The sequence below is a fragment of the Lycorma delicatula genome, chromosome 3, assembly GCF_047948215.1.
Source record: "Lycorma delicatula isolate Av1 chromosome 3, ASM4794821v1, whole genome shotgun sequence".
NCBI lineage: Eukaryota > Metazoa > Arthropoda > Insecta > Hemiptera > Fulgoridae > Lycorma > Lycorma delicatula.
This window is the reverse complement of record NC_134457.1, coordinates 50,944,920-50,972,714: the sequence shown is the minus strand read 5'-3', so window position 1 is coordinate 50,972,714 and position 27,795 is coordinate 50,944,920. Positions and strand designations below refer to the sequence as shown.

The following is a 27,795-nucleotide window of genomic DNA, read 5'->3' as shown; positions in this document are numbered from 1 at the left end:
AGAAAACAAATTTGTGGATTTTTGGTACAGGAAATTTCTGATTAGATTTTTATTAAACTGTAATGAATAAATTATGATCTGAATCTTTTTCAATATGCACTATTCGCACAAAATATTTTTGGCTTATGATTGCAGAAAGTGATGATAAGGATGTTGTGTAAAAATTTTTAAAGTTATATTTAAGTCTTTCTTAATGATTTATTTGTATATGCAATGAGTGCTAATTGCAAATCATTATTATTTGAATATTACTTAAGTCTTAGTTTTTGTTTTATTATATATATAAGTTTTGTATAAATCTGGCAATTGTATTTATTCTTAGTTATTGAATTGAACTTCAGCGATTGTGTTCTCAAAATAACAAAAAATAATGTTTTAATATTTTTATCTTATTGTAAAAAAAAAAGGTATTTTCAGTTCTGTGAAAATTATATACCTCTATGTTGCAGTTTTTAATGTATTATTGTTAATAAACAAGTCGTTAATCACAAATTAGGTTATATTTACTTGCATGTTATTTTCCTAAGTTCCTTATTGAGTATTTTATAATTAATGATGAGTTATATTAAAAATGAAGGAAATATGTTTTTTTTTTTAATTTATAATTATTTTAACTCACTGAAAAACATTTGGTCAGATTTAAAAAAATAAGTAACTTTAAAATAAATTGACATCTGATAAAATTTTGTTTACATTATTTGTATCGCCCATGGGTTATAATGCAGTAAAAATTGATTTATATTATCATTATAATTTAATTATGGCGCATATACATTTAATTTAGGAATTCTTTATTTCTGTATCTGCTCACATATTTCAGTACTATGTGGTTCCATTCTATTTTACATAGCATTTTTATCAAAGGTGTTCCTGATTTTTAGGAAGTTGTATTATTATTTCTTTTTCAGTGCTACTATAGAGAGCAAAGTTTACTCTAAATCCAAGAAACTGTACACTCTGCAAAAAGTTTTTTCATCCTTAATGAAAAAACTTTTTCATTAAGGATTTTTTCATAAGTATTTTCTTATTGTGTACTTCATTTATTTTTTCAACAGCAGTAGTTTAATCATCATACAGTAATTTTTTTATTGTACATGAAATAAGTCAATTGTGTTTGTTGTTATATAACAAGCAAGATGAGGAGTGTTTTCTGTATGGCTAGAAAAAGTATTCTGATATGCAAAAATTTAATTTTTATTTTGAATGCTTCTGGTATTAAAAAATCCAAGAATCCACAAAAGCAATTAATAATTTTTCTTAAGAAGATTTTTGTATGCACCATTTTTCCATTTGTACATTGTATCTTTTATACAATTGAGACCTAAAATGTCTAGTGTCACCTTCAGTTAAAACAAAAATGTCATTATCAGTTTTAAAAAAAAATTGACCCACAACACTTATTACAATAAACAACTTTCACTGTTTCTCAATGAGTCCTTCGGATTAGGTCTTGTAGATTCTTTTCTGCGCTTTCACCATTCTAAGTAAATAGTTCTCTCAGTTTCTTTATGCAATTTTTATTAATTTAGAATTTTTTTCCAGTGTTGTTAACACAGATACACGTGTATTTCAGTAGTCCCTAATAATAATACATAACAATACTAATAATACATATTTCAGGATAATTCATTGGTTTTTTGAACCTTTATTCCAAAAAATTGTAATAGTAGTTTTTTGTGGCACATTGAAGAATAAGTATCTGAGCTGTGTGTTTCTCAAAAATTTTTAATTATTTCGTTTTTAGGTATCACCATTTTTGGGCACCTTATTTAGTTAAGAAATTTTTTTAGAAAAACTGTATATCTTTTTTGATATTAATGTGGCTTACACTTTTACAGTGCAATCTGAACAATAATGTAATCTGAAAATATGTAATCTTAATATTATTATTAGACTATATGTTAATTTTTTTTACTGATGATTAGAGTAGGTGATTACATTTGCTAATTTTTTTAATTCTGTATTATAATGCTAAATTTTTACTTTATAAATATGGTTTTTTATTAAAAAAAAAAAAAAAAAAAAAAAAAAAACAAGTCTCTTCTCTTGCAGTACTGAATTTTATTATTGGCTGTGATTGCATTTCACTTCGTATGGTTTGTGTGATAACTTCTTAGTTTTCAAGTTGAAATGTTTCAGTACATAAAGGCCATTGGGCATTTTATTTTTTAGGAATACAATATATTTATACATAGAAGCTCTTAGAATTTAGCAATCCTATATGGATAGAGTTTAGCTAGTTTATTATGTAACATAATTTCATTTGAAATAAATTTTTGGATTATGAAAGAGTATTTAAATTAGATGTTATTGTACTTACAACTCGGTTTTACAATGATTTTCTGTCGTGCATAAAATCGTAATATTCTAAAAATTGGAATTTTGAACATATCTTACTAAAGAAACAAAATTTATAGATATGTATACATACATCACTATTCACTTATTACTGATAATGTGCCTGATTAATTTGAGCATGATAATATAAATCGATCTTCATTTGCATGGATAAAAAGTTTTCAAGTTAAATAAATTTGATGCATGATATAAATCGCCCTTAAAATGTAATATCAGGTATTTCATAATACAGAACCTTATGAAGGAGTGTATATTACTTATTTTTATTAATTTATTTTTTTTAATTTGATCAGCAGAATAATAAATGATTCAGACATAATAAAACTCATTGTCATTGAATGTTGTATGAAGTCTACTTCATTCAAACCTTATACTATGTTGGATTTCCTTATTTTTCAAATGGCTTAATCTTTTCAAGCTATAAAGCCATTGCTAGAACTTGATTTCTATTGATACTTCAGATAATATTTTTATAATAAACAATTCCATTTCACTTATTTTACCTGTTTTTCAACGACAGATTTAAATAAGAAGATATTTAAATATTTTATTTAGAACTACTTTTCTAAAGTAAAAGAAAATGAATTAAAAAGTTGATGGAATGGTTCTCTTCCATTCTCTTTTTTTTATGGTATGATTCTTCGATTTTAAATAATTTTATTACCAAACATTTCTATTCTATAATTTTGATTTAAAAATTATCATTATAAACATGCCGCATTGTAGTAATTTAATTATTAAAAAAAACTTAATGAATAAATTAGAATGATTATTGTAAATACAAGAAGAGAAAGTAATATTGATATTATTTAATAAAAAAATTATAAATATTTAATTACATACACCAGGAATATTTTTAAATATATTGTGCTGGAGTTGTAAAAAAAAAATAAAAATAAATTCCAGCTTCTATGAATCCTAAGCGAACAAGATTTCAATCTCGTAGGCTTCTTGCCTTTTCTTCTGTAACTTCAACTTTCCCTGAAGGTAAAGTTTATTTTTATTTTATACTGTATATATTAAATTTTTTTGCATCCCTTTTGTGTATGATTTGATTAATTCAGTTTATCATCAATATTGCTTTTCTCTTCTTGATAAGAATTTTTTTTGTGAGAAAGCATTCAGCTTTTGTCATGGCATGTTGGTTTTATTATTATCGTTATTACGTTTATAAATTGTTCTGTAAGAATACAATTTTTTTATAGTTTGCCTGAATGCAAGTAATTATATGAAACAAATGTGCACAAGCAGTATATATTTTTAGATAATTTTTGTTTGTTAGTTAAATAAAATTGTATTTATGTTGTTATTTTTTCATTTATTTATTTTTTGTTTTTTAGATGTTAGCTTATAAAATTGCTTGCTCCATAAAGATAACGATTTGCTCTGTTATAAAGTGGAATGCTTTTGGTATTTATTTTAAACCGTATTTATTTTATTTTAAATATTATTGTTTTGTTATAAATTGTATGTATGTTACGTTTGCTTGATTTCACTTTTTCCTAGTTAAATGACTATTAGTGATTTTAGTTATAATTATTTTCTATGTAGCATAGATGTATAAATATTTTTCCAGAAATTTGTTTTTATGTTGTAGTGTATTTGAATAAATGGGTTTTAGTTTAAAGTAAGAGCAATACTTTGCTCAACAATTAAATTAATGACAGTAAAACTCTGCTGTAATGTTTTTATTATGTAGAAGAAAATATAAACAGGCTATTGATATTAAATGTAAAACTGAGTTAGTTTTTTTTTTTGAACAAGTTATTTACAAAGAATGTGGTATTCTAAAACAGCTCTCAAAATAAAATTGAGAAAAGAATTTTTAAAAACCATTTACAAAAATCGAAATTTTAAAAACTAGATCCAGATTTTGATTGTTATAGACATTAATCATCAGTATATATAAGCGAATAAGTAAAAATAAATTTAAATGGTAAAATAAAAATAAAATATATATAAAGTATGTTAGCGATAAAAAAATAACAAACAAATTAAAAAAACAATACTTTTAAATAAAATAGTGCAATTTACATTGCGAAAAGAATATTTCTACAATTATACAAAATAATTAAAAATAGTGCTAACTAAAAAATAGTATATTACCATAAACAGTCCAAATCTTTTGTGAAAAGTTTATAATGTAGTCTGAACTACTTCAACTCTTGCACCCAAATGGTTTCATTTCACACACTTTAAAGTAGAATAAAATAAAAGTTTATCTTCATGAAGGCAGAAATGAATTTTAATCTGTTGAAAATGTTTCCTGCATTTCATAAAATTTATTCAAGCTGAATGTTTAATGCTCTTATAACAAAAAACTTCCAAAAGAAAAAAGTTAAGTAGATATTTGTACTGTATTGTTATTCAACAATGAATCTCTGCTATTTTTAATGAAGTCAGTTTTCCAATTACTTCCTGTTTATTATAGACATCATTTTTTAAAACTTTAGTTTCTAGGTATAATATTTATTATAAAGTATCCAGTATTAACTTTATTTTACACACACCTAATTAAAAATGTATTAATAATTTGTAAGTTTATGAACAAACTAACTCAGAAAATCGTAATAGTAATAATATTATATTTATACTCATATAAATTAAAAAAAGAACCTTTTTATAACTAAAATAAGAATATCAATTTCCACAGTAATAAACACATTGGGTTTTAAAAATTTATTATGAAAAATTTATTTTATTTTATTAAAGAAAATGATGATTTCTAAATCATCATAGAAATCTATGACAATTTCATACATCATAGAAAATCTGAAGATGAAATAATATACCTGAGTGTTGATAATTAATAACTCTGATATACTCCTTCAATGGAACACCGCCTTAATCGCACTTAACATCTAGCGAAGACAGAAATGCATACTATCATATGATTATTAAAAATTTGTTTGTAAATAGTAATTAAAGCATTTAATTGTGGAACTCTAAATTCTTAGGTATTTGTAATTAAATCTATAGACTAGAAACTTTGATGAGATTAAAAAAAAAGATGTGTTTTATATGTTGATTTTCAACATATAAATTATGATTTTGTTACATCACAGTTTTACTGTATAAATAGGAGTGAAGTTTTTAGAAGTTGGTGAACTTAATTTTATCAAGTAGGCTTAAAAGCCAGGAATAAACTTATTGCAGTACTGTGGCTTAAACACCTATTTTTTATTTTAATAAAAAATAATTTTTATAGAATCGTACTGTACTGTGCTGATACTTTTTTTGCTTTCTTGTCAGTTTTTCGTTTTTGCTTTATTGTTGTAAAGAATTAGATGTTTTTAAGGTAATATTTGTACAAATTAAATGTTGTTTTTATATATTTCATTCTTACTTATTTTATTTAATGCATTAAATATTTTGAATATTGTATTTTATTATAACCCCCATATGTATATATATATATTATAACAGCCCTATGTTTTAGTAAACAAGTAGGAAAAAAAACTTTAAACCATTAGAAAATGTGGTTTCATTGTGAAATTAAAGCTAACTGTAAATTAAACAAAACTTATACACTTCATATAGTGTAACTTTAATATTTATTTTTAAATTATCTAGCCTCACAGTTAATTTTTTTTTTAAATGTAGTTAAAAATTTTCTGATGTCTAGTTAAAAGTAATCTGATGATGGAATTTCCAATAGTCGATGATTGTTTGATATTTATTTGTAAAATTATGATTGTCCTTATGTTTATTAGTTTTAAAGAATTGGTTTTTAATAGTGTAAAATGCAGTGAATTAATAGTAAAGCTCTTTAACAAGAGAACATCCAACTTTTCTCTATTTTCTTGTAACATCTTAAACATTACTTTTCATTTCAGTTTTTTTATTTGCTGAATTTTTATGACTATAGGTAACAGTTATCTTTAAAACACAAGCCACATCCACATGTAAAAAAATTGGCTGAATCTTAAAAGAAGTCAGAGAAATTAAAAAAACTGTTTTACAATTTGATTATTCATATTTATCTTTTTTTTCCATTAAATTATATAAGTTAAATAATTTATTAACTAATTTATAAAGAAAATTAATCTGCTATTGTGTTAAGTACTTTTTTTATTTTGTTATTTTAGGAAAGCCAGATTACAGTGGACAAATAATAGTAATGGCTGAGGCTTTATTATTACAAATTTTTTTTAAGTAAATAAGTTGTTTGCTTTTTAATAAAATAAAAATACGTCCAAAGTATTTCTAAAAGTGTCCTTTGCCATAATTTTTTTTATTCAAAATTAAAACAAAAGTGAATGGTTGTTTCTGTTAGGAAGAAGGTAATCATCATATTTGAAATAAAGTGTCCATGTGTCTAAAAAAAATATGAGTATGTTACCCTACATTAATCGGTAATTCCAGTACAATTCTGTGACTTTTATGTTGGAATATTTACTTTTATTTGATATATTTACTATCTAATACTTTAGGGGGAAAAACTTCAGGGGTTTTCATTATACTCTAAATTTGACATGCATAAATGCCAGAAATTAATTAACTATTTTAATTTTGCCCTTTTATGTGTACTGAGTCTACTCTGTTCACTGTATTGTAACTAGCGTCTTATCACTAGTTTAGAAAGCAGTATCAGTGGCTTTTTCACTACTTTAATTTTTTTTTAAATTATAATATTACACAATCTCTAATAAATGATTAAGTACAGTCGGCTCTCGATAATCCAACATTCTTTAGTCCAACTGTCCGGTTTTTAATTCTGACTTATGCACGCTGTCACAACTGATTAAAACAGAGAGACCCCATGGCCAAGTGGTGAATGAATAGGCCATGGATACATAGAATTCTCTAATGAATTTATATACAGTTCTGATTGTCACCAACAATGTCATTATCTGTGTCTACAGTTGAGCACATGGCGTCGCCGGTTGGTGACTTGTACAGTACTGGGGTCTACAGATTATACTAAACTTCTTATAGTATCTTTACATATCTCAGTATTGCATGATCATATGTCATGTTTAGTTGTCACATTCATTTTAATATGTCTAGTTTTCCTATCTTAAAGTGCCCAGTTTTACATATCTTAAACCATATTCAAACTTAAAACTAAAGCTTAAAACATTGTTTTTAGTTTTGAAGATGTCAAAACCACAAAAACATAAGCACATCATGCTAAGTTTATTTCAAAAACAGAAATTCTTAAAAGTATTAACAAAGGCAAAAAGATTGGTGATGCAGCTTCAATGTATGGAATTGGTCGTGCAATGATTTTGACTTACAAAAAATCGGGTAAAAATAGAAATATTTATAAAGATTATGTCAGTGGTAAAAGTAATTGGAAAACATTCAAATCTGGCATGTTCTCGTTAATAGGAGATGCAGTTTATGCTTGGTTTATTCAGGAATGTTCCAAACATGCTCCTCGTTCTGGCAAAATCATAAAAGAAAAAGTTAATTTTTTCTATAAAGAAATGATGAAGAAAGAAGATTTCCACCCAAGTGACGGGTGTTTGACAAATTTAAGAAGTTCTATGGAATCCGTTTACTAAAAAAAAGAAAAATTATTTTTTTAATTCTTGTGTTTTACTGCTTTCAAGCCATATAAAGAAAACTGTATAATGACAGTCCAAGAGTTGGGTTTTGGTCCTAACCAGATTTATAATGCTGATGAGTATGGTTTATTTTGGAGGCTGTTACCAAAAAAACAAAAAAAAAATATATTTGTCCATTTGTCCATCATGCTGAAAGAGCATTTCAGGTTGTAAAATATCAAAAAATAGAATTATGTTTATACCTTGTTCAAACATGAGAGGTACCTATAAACAAGAATTGTTTATTATAGGAAAGTACAAAAATCCTAGGGCTTTTAAAAACTTGAGACTTTCTGTAAAATACAAAAATCAAAGCTGAGTGTGGATGACAAGGGAAGTATTTTTTGAATGGTTTAACGATCAGTTCGTGTCATCAATAAAAAAAATTCCTTAAACAAAGACCAGAAAAAGCATTGTTACTTTTAGACAACAGTACGGGGTACCAAATGAGGAAGACTTAGAAAGTAAAGCTGGGTTTATCCATGTCATCTTTCACCAAATATTATGACTATCATTCAGTTGATGGATCAAAATGTAATACAGATGGTTAAAACAAATTACAAAAAGTCAGTTATATAGTGCAATGAGTAAATTTGAAAATACACATATTTTAAAATGTTTAAAAGAAATAAATCTTAAAGATGTCTTGTTTCATCTCGCTCAAGCATGGAAAAAGAAAACTGCCAAAACAATAGTGTGCTCTGGAAAAAGTTTGTAGCCAACTCATCCTCTATTACATCTATACAAAAAACCAGTGGAAAATGAACAAATTCTGACAATATCTGAAAATAGTGATTTCAGTATTGATGCTGAAATAAATTGCATTAGGGAGACACTTGCCCAACTATGCAGTCAGGTCTACTCAGAAGGACTAACACAAGACAACATAAGTGAATGGCTGATTGTAATTGAAGTTGAAATTTATCAATTTATGACCTACTAGGTATATTGATAATTGAAGGTGAGTTGAGGGAGATAATTGAAGGTGTGTTGGATCAGCACAAAGATGATGATGGCAGCCAATATATGATACCTTCGCCATCGATTAGTACCATAGGTCACGAAAGTGATTTGAGTACGTTTAACGTGTGTATCAGGGGAATGAAAAAAATGAAGTGGCAGCTGCCAATATTTTAACATTAAGACAACTGTGAGAAAATAATTTTAAATAGTCCATTAAAGGAAAAAACAAACTACTATTGACCAGTATATTTCTCTTAAGTAGTTAATTGTATTACTGTTGTTTTTTTAATCAAATTACATCAGTTATTCAAATTGAAAGTACATAATGTTTTCTGTTGGTTATTCAACTGAAATTAGGATAATTCCAATAATCACAAATTCCGGTAATCTAACACCAGGGCTGTTCAATACATGTCAGATTATTGTGACCCTGTGTCTTTATACAAGATATATTTTTATAAATAGAAATAAATATTAAAGAATAGTCTCTGATTAAGAAACACAAATTAATAGAATTGAATGAGTTCTTTTACAACTACACACCATTAAATTAACCAAGCATCTACTGCTGGCCTCTGATTAGACTACCATAGCTAAGTCCTGTTCTCATTGAGATATGTGTTTACTTATATTTGAATGATAAGTAGTGTGGTATACATTGGCTAGTGGATGTCAATATAAGTGCGAAAATATGTCCTTAATTATACAAACAAATGTGAAATTGATATGTAGAAATAATGATTAACTTCTAGATTTGTAGGTGAATTTTTCTTAGCATTGGACCTCTTTTTTCTTATTGTACAAATATTTCTCATTTATTCTATGAGGAATGAAAAATATTTCCTCTTTTACTTTAATGTTCGCATCATAAATATTTGAAAAAATTGCTTGGTGTGATTTTATTCAGTCTTTAAGGTTTGTTGTTAAGTGCAGAATTCTAATACTTTTTTTACTTAAATTTCTGGTATTAGGAAGGATCTAAAAATACTGTTTGAACGTATTAAAGCTGTAATACAAACGTTTTGATTAACCCCTTTCTAATGTAGTGTATGCATTCAAGCATACATATGATAATGCAATAATGCATATCTAAGTGCTGCTCTTCGATGAGAGAAATATCAAAATATCAGGCAAGTTCCAGTGCAATCAATTTTGCTGTCTTATTGTTAATGTTGGAAAAAATTACTAGGTCTATGTCTGTTATTATTATGCTCTCATCCATTCTTCAATTATTATTTATAACTAGTCAAAAACTGTCATTTTTTTATGTACATTATGATATTTGTATACAGAAATGTATAACTGTTTGTTAGCATCAAACATTTGCCATCATAAATAACTGACTATTAGCTGAATGTTACTATTTCATAAAATTATAGTATTGTTTCTTTTAATAATTTTTTTTATTGCATATATATTAACCTTATGTATTCTTTTCTAAGTATATGCCCTTCAGTGAATTTAGAGTTAAATAGTTCATTTAAGTTTTAGGGGTGCTATTATATGAGGTATATTCTAAAATATTACGAATTCGTTTTTTCCTCACAGTAGCTTATTAAGCCTTATCTCTTCATAGATGATTATACTCCTCTGAATGGGATTTCAATCTGGAAGCAATCATGAAATTTTTTGTGGGTTCAGACATAGTTTTTCTTATAAACTTTTTTTAGTTTATTGTGACAAATTTTCTTTTTAACGGTACTTTCATCATTAGAAAAAAAAAAAAACAGGAATTTATGTCTGAACCAAAATCACCATCAATAAATCATCACTTTGACATTTTTTTTAGACTAGTAAGCTTTAGGAAAAGTTACAGATCCACTGTGATGATGACTTGGTTCTCAGATTCCCATTGACCTTTTATTGATGCAACTCTTCCTTGTTTATGTCATGTAACAACTTGTGACAGATTGCAGTACTTAAGCCTTTTTCCTTTCTTTTGCCATAGGATAAATGTGGTATCAATTTGATACATTCCAAGATTTTCATCAGGATCCTGTGACATAAACTAGATGATGTATTGCAATCATCTGGAATTTCTTGAACAGACAGCTGATGATTTAAGCACGATTTTGTTGACATTTTTCATATCAACATTTATCAGGTGTAGACTGACATTTTGACCACGGCTCACTATTAACTGATTCCCAACAACTGTTTAAATTGTTCATAGCACTGGTGGATGCCCTATAAACATTGACCACCATAATATTTTTACATTATTTGATCTACACAAATGTTTAGGGTAAAACTGAATACCGATCTCTAAACACAGTTATCTCAAAAATCACTCTCAACACATGACAAGATACTATAAGAAGCTATGCTCATTTACATCATGACTGTTAAATACTGCTTACTGTGTTAATTTATTATTTTCATTACATGTCTGCTTTATGTCAGATAGGATGCAGTTACATATTTAATTACAAATTAATTTTAACTTACTATTATTCTGTTAATGAACAGGAAAATTCATTATAAATTAGAATACACCTTAAAACTACTGTCAGATTGATCTTTGAAAAAGATTGTAATTGATTATTTTCCTTTTAATTAATATTTGTTTCTTTCTTCTTTTCAGGATCCGATGAATCCCAGTGAAACAGTGATTGTAATAAGATCGCTAGTACCAGGTGGCGTGGCCCAGTCAGATGGTCGTCTTATACCAGGTGACAGATTGTTATCTGTGAATTCAACAGCTCTAGAAAATGCTTCTCTTGACCAGGCTGTTCAGGCGTTGAAAGGAGCTCCTAAGGGTATCGTCCGTATCGGTGTAGCAAAGCCACTGCCGATCCCAGACTCTGTTAGTCATAGCCAGGTGAGTGAAGATATCCAGGTGCAGAGTACTGCCGGATCTAAAACCACGGTTACTACTACACATCATGGTGAATACTACAATGATGTTCTTGAAGGTGGTGCAAACCTTCTGAAATCAGAAAGTTTTTAAAATTTTCTTTTTTTTAACCAAAAAAATTTGTATAGTGAATCTTGATTATCTGAGAAATTATAATACTGTTAGATCATGAGATATTTTATAACTGTCAATTAAATTAAAAAAAAAAAAAAACAAGTTAGGTTTATTGTGTAGTTCTGAATATAAGCCAAAATGCATAAATTAATTTTGAAATGTGCAAAAGAATGTATTCATCAAATAATCACTCAAAGCAGAAGTATTTTACTTAAATGGAAAGAACAGATTGTCTGCTTAAAAATATTACTTGTAGTAATAATTATGAAGATAAATTCAAAGTATCTTTTAGAAGTTTGTCCTGTTATTATCAGTTTTTAATTATAATTATTTTCACTACAATTTATTATTATTATTTTTATTTATTTTGCAGAGTTTTTTCCAAGTGTTATATATCAGTGATAATAAAGTGGTTAAAACCACTAAAGTTTTTACACTTACTATTTAATGATTTAATTTTTTCTGTAGGCTTAACATTAAAAGATAACAAATTAGTGATAATTTGGGTGAAACAAGAAAAAAATTATTATTTTATATTGAAATTACACTATATGAAATCATGATATGAAAGTACATTAATACTACTGTAAAATTGCTGGGGAAAATCTAAAAGTATCTGGTATTAAGAAGAGTCCATTATTGGAAAGTGTCCATTAAGTGCAGTTTCACTGTATATATACTACAAGGTCTCACATGTGATGTAGTTGAATAAAATTCATATCTCTTTTCCACATCTTTCGTAGGGCTAATAGACGTGACCTGAAATTTTGGATCTACAGGTATTCAAATTCAAGCTGAAAATGAAGCACATCATTCGTATATGTATAAATTAATGGCTTATGTTCAAATCTATGCTTTTGTTATATAGCATGGTAATGCACCAGAACAGATAAATTAAATTCTTCAGTTTTCAACATCATTAAATTAAAAAACATTTCTTTCATTGGCTATTGAGTAAGAAGTTTAATTTTATAAATATATGATTAATCAGTTGTAAAAGTGGTAAATGTATGTTAATAATGAAATGTATTTTATATTATATAATTGCAACCATCTATTACTGCAATATAGAGACCAGTGGTAGGTCTTTGTGTATCCTAATTTTGTATTTGTTCAGCGTATGAGAATATAATAAGTATAATTTTTTTCTTGCATATTTTTCCAGTATTCCCCAATCACTGGAGAAGCATAGTGTAGGAACTCTGATTAAATCTACTACCTAATGGTTATAGGCCATAATTGCCACTCATTTTTAATGATGTTTTCTTATAGTGATTTATAGATCTAAATTGTTACTAACTCTTTTAATCAAAAATTCACTATACAGTAAATGTTTTACTTAACAAATACACAATTTGTAACAAAAATATGTAGATATTCTTTTAATGCACAAAAAACATGTCAGCAACAAAGGTAAATAAACATTTTTTTCTTTCATAAAATTTATATTAGAAAATTTTGTTAGTACATTTTATTAAGTAATTGAAAAATGCAAAATTAATTCTCTTTGCACAAAGAACACTATTTTTACAATTTTTTTTTTTTGTATTATAATGTTTTGATTACAAAATATTTGTATTTATTCTGGTGAATATTTATATATGTTCTCTTCTGCTTTAAAAAAACATGTAGGTTGTGTTTTAAACTTTTTTTAATATTGTCGGATAATTACTGTTATTTTTTTTTTTTGTAATTGTGAATTGGAAATTGAAACATAATAATTTTGTTTACAGAATTTTAGTTTTACTATCAGGTAAAATTAGTTATGTCAATATCTTTGTGTGCAATTTTATAAGACAATCAGTAATTTAATGATAATAATTCTTAGTGAAGAAAATAAAAATAATAATAATATAATTCACTAAAAAAGGAACTAATAAAAACCTATTAATTATTTAATTTAGTTTTTATATTACCTAACCCATTTAGACTGAAATTTCTATTTTTATGTGAAATTTGTACTTCATATTTTACTAAATGCATTTGAGAAAAAACAGAATAAAAAATATGAATTTTATTTATATGAAGTATTTTTTAGTGTAATAAGATCTGTTCGGTAATAAGATTATTACTAAAAATGTCAGAAAATAGCACTCTATTAAATCAGTGCAGTATTTTCTATTTTTGTTAGTGCAACCTAATGATGATGTTTGGAAGTTACTAAAAAACTGTGTCATCCTGTATTGATTGTTTTACTGGTTTGGTTTGTTTTACTTAGTGCAGAGTGTTTTCAGCAATTCTAATGTGTCGGATATATATTTATATATATATATATATATATATATATATATATATCAACATATTGACCACTGTGCTAATTAAATTCAATATTAACGACTTAAACACCTAAACACAGTAACAGATAAAACCTAAAGAAACTAGTACCAATAGTCGACTTTTGCAGCATCCGACATCTGTCGGTACACAGATTCTATAATTATGTAAAACAAATTTTAAAAAAATCATTTTTAATTTAGAAAGTATAAAACACTGTTAATAACCATAAAATTTCTGTGAACAACACAGCTCTACTACCAGTACTTATTTTCTGTGTACTGATTAATGTGGATTCCTACGAAAGTTGTCTGTTGTTATTAGTTTTTTTTTTAGGTTTTATCTGTTACTGTGTTTTGGTGGTTAAGTAATATATATATATTTTTTTTTTTTTTTTTGATTGATCAGTATTAAATTTCATGTTTTTCTATGTTTCGCTATTGTGTGATGTTACATTACAAACAACAATTGACTCATCTTGCTTGTTATGTTACAGTTTATGATTATATTTATTGATGATTTCATTTAATACAGTAGAATTAAAATAAATTTAAATACAGCCTGTCGTATCTGTTAGAGATGATAAGGTTCTCTTTCTCTTAGCACTTCTGTTATAAGAAGCTAAAAAGAGCAATAGAAAATTAATACTAATGTGTTAATAATAATTGATAGAGATGGCTTATAAAGTGTGCTTAATTTCGAACTTTAATATAATTTTCTTTTTAGGAAAATGGGATTCTAATTGGTAGTAACACTATTAATTGTCCATATGTTGATCTTCATTAACTTGTTTCATAATTTTATGTCTACTTGGACTTTTTCCAAGAAGAATAGTAATTTTACTTTTACTTGAATTTTGTGTATGTTTGATAGATTAAAAATTATAGATATTATGATGTCATAACAGCATAATGCAAAAGGTATCTTTTGAAGGTTGTCTCTTGACTCTGCTACATGCAAAAAAATGTTTTTTTCATTAAAGTGCTATTTATGAATGAATAATTTTCTTAACCATCTGATAAAGCAAGACCTCTTTTCATAATCACTCTCACTTAAGACACTCAGCACTTATATTCAGCTCAAGATAATATCTTAACAGTACTCAGTGATGCAGTTTGCAAAAGGTATCTTCTGAAAATTATCACTAGATTGTGCTGCATGCAAAAAATGGTTTTTTTTCATAAAAGTGCTATTTATGAATGCATAATGTTTCTAATCACCTCATAAAAAGAAATTTATTGCTTTTTTATATATATTTTAGAAAAGAAAAGATTAATAAATGCTCAAATAAAAGCACAGATAAATTTTCAAAGTTAAATTTTATATGAGTACAGTTTTTTATAATATTAGATAGTATTGTTGATAGTATGGAGTTAGACAGGTTGGAATGTAGTTGAAATGTTTTTTAATAACATAAATGCTCATATAAATGTTTTATAAATGTTATTTATTATATTTGCAAATTAGCTTGGGGTTAATAATGATTTAGTTTTCTAAATATACATATGTGTATTTCTTACTTATTTATTTATATACTTTTGTTGCAAATGCAGTTTATTTCCATATTCATTAACACTAATATTAAAATTTTAAATATATTCATTCTTGAAAAAAAAAAAACAGAAACAAAGTAAAACCAAAAATATTTTTATATATGTGTATACATCAGTACTTATTTCTTCATTACTTTGATTTTGTTAAATATAATATTTGAAAAAGGTTTTTCTTACTTAATAGTCCATCTTTCAGGATTCTTCCAAAATTATTATGCTTAAGAAAAAAACCTTTCACATAGTTTAGATTGGTTCTGAAGTACAGAAATTTTATCAAGTTTTGCTTTACCCTTTTTTTTTCAGTTACCCATTTTGCTTTTAAAATTGATATCCTTTTTGAAGGTTTAATAAGTTCATTTTTGAGTAATTTACTATTTGCCCTCTTACTTATAGCAATTTTTACTATTGTAAACTCTGAAAATACAGGGCTACAGAGAAAAGTAAACCACTTAATGTTGTTAGGCTGCTTATAAAAATAAATTTTTCTCAAGCAAATTTTCTTTGACATATTGTTTAATAGTAACACTTTATTTTTTATTTCTTTATAAACAACCTTTTTGGTTGTTAAAATCCATTAAAATCTAAAAACCTACTGAGAAAATAAAAAAAAAAATTGATGATACAAATTATCTGAAAATTATTATGAGTAGCCCAAATACCAGGTGTGTAAATTAAAATAACCAAAGAATGAGTTTATAGGTGATTTATAAGTGATGTAAATATGTTGAAAATATGGAAGTGTAATTTATATCAGTCAATCCATAAAGTAATTTTCTTATTTTTTCTGCAGTCTCATCTAATTGAAGGGGGACATAATCCCAATAATTAATTATATATCTCTTTTATATAATAATATGAAACTCAAATATGATAATAAAATATTCATTTACTTATTCAGCTGAGTGAACTGTTATTAATCTGTAGCTTCTGCTGTCAGTGGTATACAACTCTGCTTCAGAAAATTCTTCAACAACCACTTCCTAGTTTTCTAGATTCTTATTTACATCATTGGAAAATGAAGGATTTAAATGAAGATTTGAATATCTCTTCTTCAGTTTGCCAAGTGATTTTTTAAATTAATTACTTTATTAATAATAATAACTGATTGTCTTTGTACAATGAATGTCCTAACCGGCCCTTTCTTTTTAAATTATTGGTATAAGTACTATTTCTTGAATGAACATTATAATTTGTGTATTTCCTGCTTCCTAATTTGACATTTTCAGTTAATAGGTAGAATATTTTCCTGATCGTTTTGTTGTCAAAAACCATTAAATTTGATTATGATTTTCCTAATAAGTTGTTACAAGTGATTTTATTTTCCTGTTACGGACTGATTTGAGGTGTACCCGACCCACACTATATTCAGTTTCTAATAATCAGCTATATTAGTATAACATATAGAAAGATAAAATTTACTCACTGAACCTAGAATTTTCCAATAAACTATTCACAATGTATGTACTCATGACCATCACAGTACACATACATGTTAAATGTAATATCTGTGACCAACATTGGCACATGTGGGTCCGGAGGAAACCTAGTTGTGGTTAACATTCTAATTGATGTGTTAAGTAGCTAAAATTAGATTTTTCTTCCTTTTTTTGTAAGATTCTTTTGTTCCAGTTGAAATGATGAGACAGACTTGTTTTCATTAGTTTACGTGTTTTTATAATGTTTGAGTAGTATTTTAAGTGTCATTTTACATTGGCGGTGACCCCTTTCCTCTATTACTGCTGTTAAATACATTCTTTTTAGCTGAGAAGAAAGACTTTTTTATTTTTTTTTTATACTGTGAAATTTTTAATTTCATTTTTATATAATTTTTTTTTATTTTCATTATACCAGCTCATTTTTATTAATTATTTTTTTTTTACGGATGATGTTCATTGTCATTTTATATCAGGTTAAATGATTATTGAATAAAAATTGATTTAGATTAATTTGTATGTTTGTATTAAGTAGTGTTCATTGAGTTGTACCATATTGGTTCTAGGATAACAATGCAGCTTTATAATTTTCCTTCTCTTAGCAAATGTCCATTATAGAATTTCAGATAGATTTTTGTATCCAGATATCTCCTAACTTTCTCTAACTGAATGATGGGCTGCTTTCAGCTTTTTTAAATTTTTTTTTATATATAATTTTTTTTTTACTACTTTGATTCTATATCAAATTACAGTTGTCTAGATGTTACACTATTTTTCTTTTGAGATTTACTAGTTTAAACGATGTAGTAAAACAAGACCATTTGGTTTATTTTACTACTTAAAATATGTTTTGTTTTACTGTTCTCAGTTGTCATGTTTATGGTAAAGCAGTAATTCCAAATCTGCATTCCTATTATTTATTTATTTCTCATTTTCTCTTTACTGTATTTTGTATGTTAATATCTATAAAATATACATATACGTATATATAAATATATATTTAGAATTTACTAATTCTGTTAGTCACCTTTTTTTGGAAGAGTGATTTAAAAGTACAGTTTATAAACATTCCTGGTAACTTAAGAACTGTGTTTGTTTTTAAAATAAAAATTTCCATAATAGTTTTGATTTAATAATATTTTGTGTTGTTAGAAAACATGAACTATGTTTAAAAATTGAGATAATTATGCTGTGTTATAGTTATCTCATTTTATGATTTATTTTAAATGTTATTTTAATAATTGATCTATATAGTTATATTTTTATATACAAAATAATTAATAAAATAAACTTTTTATATTTTAGTATTTAAATAAGTCTGAAAAACATTACGTATTAAGTATTATTTAAAAGTATTATATATGGACCAAATAAATTACGTCCCAAATTTTTTTACATGAAATTTTTTTTTTTAATTTGAAATTTTATTACTTTTTTTTAGTAATTTTAAATAAAATAATAAAATTCTGATAGCATTCATAATTTATTTATTTTTTATTGTTCATGATCATTTTTTTATGAATATTTAATTACGAAGTAGCAATTATTTTAAAACTCTTACCATCAAGCAACTTAAAATATAATACAATGACTTTAGTTATTACTTGAGTTTTTTGTTATTTTGTATTTATGCGATAGTATACAGCAATATATCTTGGTTAATTCATGAGAAAATACATATCAGTTGATACACTGTAGTCTTTAAAACATTTAGCCACAATGTGTGGAACTAATAAATAATTAATGCAAATTATTTTTACTGTAAAGCAGCGTGTAAAATTTTATTTCTTTAGATACCTCACGTTATGCTGTATATTTTCCTCCCAGCCAGATTTATTGATGTACATCATGGCCTGTCAAATAGTACCTTAATAGTTTCATTTTAGTCTTCAATTAAGACAAGTTTGAATAATACAGATTGTAATGCCACCTTTTAATACACCGGGAGTTTTCGTAAGATACTAGTGGAATGTCTTCTCTGTTCATACTTGTTAGTGAAGATAAAGTAAACTTATTTAGGTTTAAAAAAAATTTATGCATTGCCATGTAGTACATAAAGGTAATCTGCTTTAAATAATTGTATTTATTATGCATAAGATTAATCATTGTTATGTATTTTAAAAATTGGGTAAGTGGATATAAAAGTGACATCCTTGATTAGATGTCTTTCTAATTAGATAAAACTTGAGTTATTGTAGAGAAATGAAACTGCTTAAGGTAAGTTTCAGATATCATTAATACCATGCAATTATTATAATATACAGCTTGAAAGATTATTTAGTGTTAAATTATCTAAACGAAATAAATTTAAAATGATTATTAAAAAAATAATAATAATTCATATTAATTCAAATAACTATCCAAATCAGTATTTTCTTTCTTTAATTTAGTTCAAAAATTATTTTTTAATCTTTTTAAAATATTTCTTGTTTTATATACAAACTGGTTTAGTTAATTTTATTCTGAGGAATTACAATTTTTCTCAGCATCTTCTTATGCTTCTTTAATATTGATAACAGTTTCACTCTATTATTTTTTTATATTTTCTTGTTAATTTAATAATATACTTTTGAATATTTATTATTCATACAGTTTTTTTTTTTTATTTAGTTAATTATTATTTTTATTACAATGTTAAAAATAATATTGCACATAAGTGTGTACTCATAGATGTAATCCTTATTGGTTTACTTTATCTATCACAATCCAAATAATAATTAATAAGTACACTTATATATATATATATATATATTTACACACATACACACTTATATGTACCTATAATCTATTAATTTTTATATGTGTTAGGTATATAATAATTATGTATTCCAATTATTATTATTATGACATTCCTTTAATGTGTTCGTGTTTTAATGTTTTACATTTGAGGGCAATGATAACCACATACATAAATTTGGAAATTGCATTCCTGATCATGTTTTTTAAATCAGGATTTCATGGATTTTTCTTTTTATTTTGGGTTTTTCAAAGTTTTAGTAACTATTAATGAAGCATTAAATCTATCCTTTGATAACAACTGAACTCTATTGTACATGTTCAATGTTATTTACTTTAAATGTGAATAAGCTTTCTTGCTTTCTTTGCTTTGTTGTTTTCAGATAGTTAATAAAATTTTGGTGTGATGTTTGTTACAAATTTCCCTCTTCCTTCTTAAAAGGAAGGATTTCTTCTTAAAAGGCTTATTATTGTAATATGGGAATAATGTGATGTTACATCATCGTAATATTTGATATTGAAATGAATAGTGGATAGTTTATACAATTAGACTGCCATTAATGACAAGTTAATGTTTTTTTCCAGAATGGAATTTTTTTTACACTTTGCTTACAATTAATTTTTTTATGTATGTTTAATTTTATTATACATATATTGTTTTTTTTTTTTTTTTTTTTTAACTTACTTCTGCTGCTGTTAAAACTTTATCATTCTACATTTGTTTTGCTAAATTACATTCAGATTCAAAGGATTGTATAAATTATTATCAATAAAATTGAATCATTAAATTTACCTTCAAGTTAATTTTCAATGTCACTGGTAACGATCTGATCAGTGAAATATCAGTTATTGCTGCTTGTAGGTTATAATAAGATGCTTTCTCCTGTTAGCTATAAAATTAAAAAAAATGTGAAGTCCTGTATGATGCATGGAGCCAGTACAATGAATGTTCGATTGATGCATTGTAAAAAGTGATTTACAGCTAATGTTTGTCTTGGTTTTTATTAATGAAATCCAGTCCTAATAATCTTAAAATTCAACAGATCCCGGTCTGTAGATTTGAGATTCTTTTTATGATAGGATCTAGGTATTTGGGGTCCCAGGAGTGCATTTCCTTATTATACTCATACACTACCATGAAAGACACGAACAAAGAACCCATGTGTGCACAACTTGTCAGTTTTATTTTATTTACCAAAATACCAAATGCTCTCTGTCTTTCATCATATAATAGCCCGTATTATGATATTCCAGTAAAAAAGATATGTGTTTAATCACTTGTATTACATTGTTAAAAAACATGTTATTCCATTAGTGTGTTCTGTATGTTAATAATATTGTGAGCTAAATGTATAATGATTATCCAGCAATTCCTTAAGCTGTATGTATACCTTTTCCTTAATGTGTTATGATTAATCTCCTTTATATTGTGTATCTGTACATGTGCAAATGAAATGAGTTTCACTGTTTTGAATTTATTTTTTTGTTTCATATGAGATTTATTTTTGCGATTTATTTTATCAGTATCTTTATCTTTGTTTATTTTTACTTGTCTCTGTATTCTTATTTATTAGAAGTGTATTACTAATAGCTTCTCTGTAGTATGTGAGGCTTTTTACAAAAAATGAAAGAGGATATTTTCATAATAAAGAAATTGGTTGATTTATATATAATGAGGAAGTAAAAATCAGTTTGAGTAAAATTTAGCGGGAGGACTTTATTATATAATTTTATATGCCTCATATGTTTGATAAATCGTATTTATTTATATTTTATTTATGTTGGAATAAAAACTCCATTTAGTTAATCATCTAATTAATGTTAAATAATATTATATTTATAAAGTACTTTTTGCTATCCCAAAGTTATGAAATAGACATTGAGACTTTTTTTTACATGACCTTACTATTAAAAATTTTGTCCACAGAACTTCTGTGTCTACTTACTGGAATGATTTTGAATGTGTTAAAAATTATGTGCACAGAACTCATGCCTCTAGTTATTAAATTGTTTTGTATGTTATAGGATTTCAACTCTTTGGTAGGTAAATAAATCATAAATATTTGTTTACTACTGAGGTCATTTCAAGTTATTAGTTTTTCAAAAGTATTTTGGTATCATAAATGTGCTGTTTTTTGTGATCTTTAAGAAAAATTATTTAATTTAAAATAGTTAATCTCAAAAACACACTTAGAAAATGTTATTAAAATATAGAGTATTTTAATTTCAACAGTTTCTTGAATAACCTTTAATAATTACATTTAATTGCAATATATGCAAAAAATAATAAACACAAAATGGTTATCGATGCTTAATACATAGTATGTTAAGTGCATTAGTTTACATTTAAAGAAACAGAAAGTAGAAAAGAAACATTTTTGATTATTATTAAAAATAGGAAGAAAATCTGTAAATTTTATTTTATTAAATTAAAAATAAAATGTTCTTTTTTACATTATTAAAAATAAATTTAAAGAATTTACCTAAAGTTATTAAAAAAAAAGAGATCTTCAGTATTTTGGGTCACATTTTTTTAATTTTTCAACAAATCAAAAGATTAAAATTGAAATAAACATAAATTGGGTATTATGAAATCCATTGAGAGTAATGTTAAATATTATATATTTATTAAAGTAAAATGAATTGATTTGAAAAAAAACAGCAAATAATAATAAAAAATTAATTTAATATTCTACCTCTAGTTGGAAATTTGCCAAGCTGTTTTATTAACATTGTCATAAGAACAAAAAAAATTATATGTAGTTCAGAAAGTGAACCTAAGTAACACTATAATATCTTCAAACCATACACACACACACACATACATATATATATTTGTGTGTGTGTGTCCATATCCATCCACAAACAACTTTTAAGAATATAATGCATAATATTTTGCTTAGATATTGTATTCTAAGTATTCTTTTATTCAAAATCCTGAAATACCTTAGTTGTAGGAAATTATTTTATGAATTTCAGAATGATTTTTTAATTAAGATCAAATATTCTTTTTTCATCTGTATGTTAATTCCTTCGCCCTCAAAAAAAAAAAAATCGTAACATGTACAATTAATTTATTTGCTCTCTAGTACTATCAGTCGTCAAACAGTTGATTAAGGTTAGCTTTATATTATTCATTTTAATTAATAATATATTAAAAGTCTGATAAGGCCTTCATAAATGCCTAAAAAAGAAAGCAACAAATATATATTAATATTTAGTATATGTTTTAAATCCTTATTCTGATTAACTAGTTGAATTTCTTAAAAGTTAATCATTTATGTAGTTCTAATTGAATACATATTTATTCTAGAGACTGTTATAGATTCTGATTTATTTGGTAATTGTTTGTATTTATATTTTTTTATATTTGTGGATTTATTTATTATGTTGACTAGTGTATATTTCTAACACAATAATTTTATGGGAATAACATATTTTACTAGAATTTTCTAATTAAAGATTTCTCATTTCATTTGCTCGTGTATAAAAAAAAATTCTTCCAGGTGTACTATGTAGTTCAATCTGTTATTCCTAACAAAGCATGCATTTATTATGTTGTAAGGGATATATGTATATATATTTATATATATATATATTTTTTTTTTATGTTAATATATTCTTTATACGTGTTTATATAATATAGTTGTTGATATATCTATCTGTTATTTATATTTTATTTTGAGTGGTGGATGACTTGATTCTGCTGTTATTTAGTCAGTTTTTTTTATTGTGGATCTAGTATTTGTTGAACAGATAATAACAATTGCTCATTTTCATATTATTTGAATGCAGGAGTTTTAAATTTGTTTTTCTTTTATAATTAAATGTTGTAATTATTGTGCTAGATATAATAATGTTAATAGTATTATTTACAGTAAAGTATTATTCTTATTATTTAGTTTTAATTAAACAATAGTTAAATTTTTTTACTATTGAGTGCAGATTGTGTTTTTTTAAGTATTAAAGAACTTTTGTAGCTGGTTATTTGAACAGGTGAGTTTTGTTATTGTTTTATTTTTTATTAATATTACTAAATTATTGTTTTGAATAACTGGATAAATTTGCATTTCAGTAGTTCTCTTTTAGTAAAGTAATTGTGGGTATAGGCTTAATTGTAATTTGTACATGAGTATAAAGTACAATTGAGAACAGTTAAAATTGGAATCATTTATTTATATATTAGTAAATGGGAATTTATTAATATAAAACCCAGGGTTTTATATTAATAAATTTCAACACACTTTCACAGAAGTTTAAATATGTTTCCCTCTTTTCAACACCTGAGAAAAACAAAAGGACGTTAATAAAAAGTAATAGTAATTAATGAAAGGGAGGGTAACTGTTTTAGATTCTCCCTTAACTTTTAAAATTTATTTCTTGTCAGTTTTATGAAAATAGATACATTAAAATTTTCATTTACATAGGCGAAGCCTTATTGTAATTTTTTTTTTACTGGTAGTAAAATGTCTTCAACATTAAAAAATAAAACTAAAATAGAGAGAATTATGACACAGTAGGGTTATAAATTTAAAAAATATTATTATTAACGTTATTGTTTGAAAATATTAATATTCAGTTATATTTCACTACATGACTGGTACTGTAATGTATTAATTTAAATTATTTTCCAACCCATGTAAATTTATTTGGGTTCAGTACAATGTAGACATAATATCTCTTAGGATAATTTTTTTTTAACAAAGCAGCACCCCCCATTCAAGATATTAAGAATGCAGTGGTGTTTCAGATCCTGATATTCCAGCATAGAGACGATGTCAGATCTGTACCCATCATGCTTCATCTTTTCTGGAAGAAAAGGTGCAATTCTGGCATAAAAGGTGAAGTTTGATGAAAAGGAATGGTTAATGAGAAAGGACAATTAATCCTGATGAGTAGCTTACTAATTCCTCAGATCTGTTCTCAGTTTAGATTAGTGTGCTAATTTGTAATTTAGTGGAATTTTTTCAATTTGTAGAGTGTATAATAGGCATTTTTGTTATGGAAAGAATTATAGTGAAAGTAAATAAATATTTTAGTATTAGCTGTTACTGTTCTTGAGAAAATTTTAGGGTTCAGCTGGGTACTCTAACACAACCCTTTTTATTTTCTTTCATGTCTAATGTATCCACCAAATATTGTAGCTATAAAAAAGAATCTACAGGATGAAACTGAATATTAGTTTGATTTTCAGTATCTATTATGAACAATTTTTTTTTTTTAATTAAAAGATGAGTAAAACTATTCACACCAAAAGAAGTGGTGGAGCTCCTAACCAAAATCTGAAAAAAATTGTAATCTTAACTACATCAGATTTTATGTATTTTAAAATTCATTTTCTAATCATTTATTTGATATTTTCATCAATTAAAGTATAAAGACAGTATATAATGGGAGTTATTGACTTGGTCATACACCATTTCAAAAGTTGCTTGAGACAAATGTTGAAAGTTGTATTTATTACTTTTTTCCAGAAGTTAATCTCCATGATCTGTGTTAGTCAAAAAGATATAAAGATAAATTTAACTTTGAAGGGGTTGCACCTTGTTAATTTTTTTTTTAATTCAAATTGTTTTAGACAAAACTTGTAAGTATTAAGATTTCAGAAAATACATCTACATTTTATTATATCATCCATCATTATCCAAAACAAATTTACTATAATTGAGCATGTGGCTTTTTGACTAATGGCTTAATAAATTATGTTTTAAGGAAAGTCAAACATTCTTTTTTTTATCTTAACACCATAATTTGTGCTAGTTAACAGTTTCATGATTATTACTTTACAAATTAGCTAATGATTCACAAGAAAAGTTGATTCATCAAGAAAAAACTAAAACCTAATGAAGAGAATTATTTCATATTCATATTTATTAATCTTATTCACATTTCATTCAGATGATATAATCGCAATAAAGATAAAAGTAACTACTTTTTATTTCTGAACATTTCTTTTGTTTGTATGAAATAGTACATATTTGCACATCAAGTAGTGAGTTTTTAATTTTAAAGCCTCTGTATAGTTGGTGTTGGTAGTTTTATTATTTTTTTTTTTTAAGTATTTAGTCCATTTAGTATAAAAGGCTTATTTAGAAAGAAATGCAAATTTATTCAATTCTATATTATAAATTTTGTTTATTATTTTTTAGCACATTTTATTTCAAATTATTTAATTTGTTATTGTCCTCTGTTTTTTTATAACATTTGCATGGTTAAATATGTATCCTTTTTAATTTAGTCTACATAAATACATTATGTAGTAGTTCTTCAGCTTATGTATTTATATTTATCTATATTTCTTTTTTTATTATTAATTTCATTTCTAACTGTTTTAATCTTTTTTAAATTGTATTTATATTATTAATTAATTTTTAATCATTTATTTATGTATTACGTATAGAGTAGATATATTATGTCTAGCACAATTGACAGGGTATAGCAATATACACAAAAGCCGATCCGAATGCTTTTTATTTAGGCCTAAGTAGAGTTACCATTATATACAACATCATATTACAAGTGCGTATGGTAATGGATGTGCTTGTATATGTATGTATCGGGATTATTATTATGTAATATTATTATCATTATGTTGGGATTAAATGAAATAAAATTATAATAAAAAAAAATAAAAAAACAATTTGAAAATGAATGAATTGTCATTATTATTTTTTAATCCTGACTTACTCAGTTCCTAAAAATTATATTTCAAAACACAACGTACAAACCGGAAATGTTTTCATTGCCAGAAATTTTTTTAATTACTTTTATTATTATTATTAATAAAATTTATATTATTTTCATCATTATTGTTTTAAATTATTATAGAAAAATTAACCGTATTATTTTAAATAATCTTTAAAGGCAATGTGGCTGACGGATTGTGCATTTGTGTGTTGAAGCTTTACCTGTCCGTAATCCTCCTTAACTATTTCTTTGAATTTTATTATTTCCTTTTCATTCTTTAAAATAAATGTAATATTTATGAATTAATGGCAGGTCAATCAAGTCGCTTCACAGTCCTTATTATGTTGTTTTATTTTTAATTTTTTGGTTATGCTACCTCATTCAGACAGTAAGCTCAGTCACGGTTCAGCTCATTTTCTTCACTTTTATATCTGTTTCTGAGAGAGTACCAGCAATTGAACCCCAATCTAAATATATATGTAAGTGTGAGTGTGTGTGTGTGTGTATACACACACACACACATATACATATATATCTATGCATTTACAGCACTGTTAAATTACAGTGTGATCAAAGTAGGCGTAATTTCATTGTCTTAGGGTGCTACTATATGTGTAGTTTAGTTCAAGCTGAAGTGTATAACAGTGGGCTTACAAGACTGTCACAAATTAAATTTTATTGAAGTTCATATAAATAAAATAATGCTGCAACAAAATTGTAGAACTTACTATTTAAAATTAGGCTTCTATAAAACCAGATGAATCTGTACTTAATGAGTATGGTCATCAACTTAAAGGCTCAGCTCTTAAATCCTGATGTCAGCAACTACAGAAAGCCTGTGCAGCATTAGAGAGGTGTTTTAAGACAAGAGGTACAGATTAGCGGGTCAGTTCTTTTCTTTAATCACTGGTATAAAATTACAACTAATGATTAGCCGTTTGCCAGAAAAAAAATATACAAGACAAAATTGATACATATTCACTGTGTTCTGATCGGCCAGATTTATAGCATAAGGTTTAATATTTGTAGACATGTATGTTCAACAAGAAATAGTTTTAATATTGATTTATTAAGTACACCAAAGAATTTATTTAAATATGTTCTTATCCTATTAACTAAGAAGTTAATAACTAAAAGCAACTTAATACAATAGCCAAGAAAAATCCTTAAGAGCTATTGAAAAAAAAAAAATTAGCAGGAACAAATATAAATAGAAAATCAGAATAAAAAAATAAATAAATATAAAAGCAAATAAATCAACAAACAAT

At 25.4% G+C, this 27,795-nt stretch overlaps 1 protein-coding gene across 1 annotated transcript in view; it reads left to right on the top strand.

The window, feature by feature from the left end:
• The window catches only part of LOC142321587 (multiple PDZ domain protein-like), a 1,133,813-nt gene that overhangs the window by 374,447 nt on the left and 731,571 nt on the right, over positions 1 to 27,795 (top strand). The window contains exon 17 of the mRNA XM_075359801.1: positions 11,458 to 11,694. Coding sequence (XP_075215916.1) covers positions 11,458 to 11,694 — 237 coding nt within the window. The remainder of the gene's footprint in view (positions 1 to 11,457; positions 11,695 to 27,795) is intronic.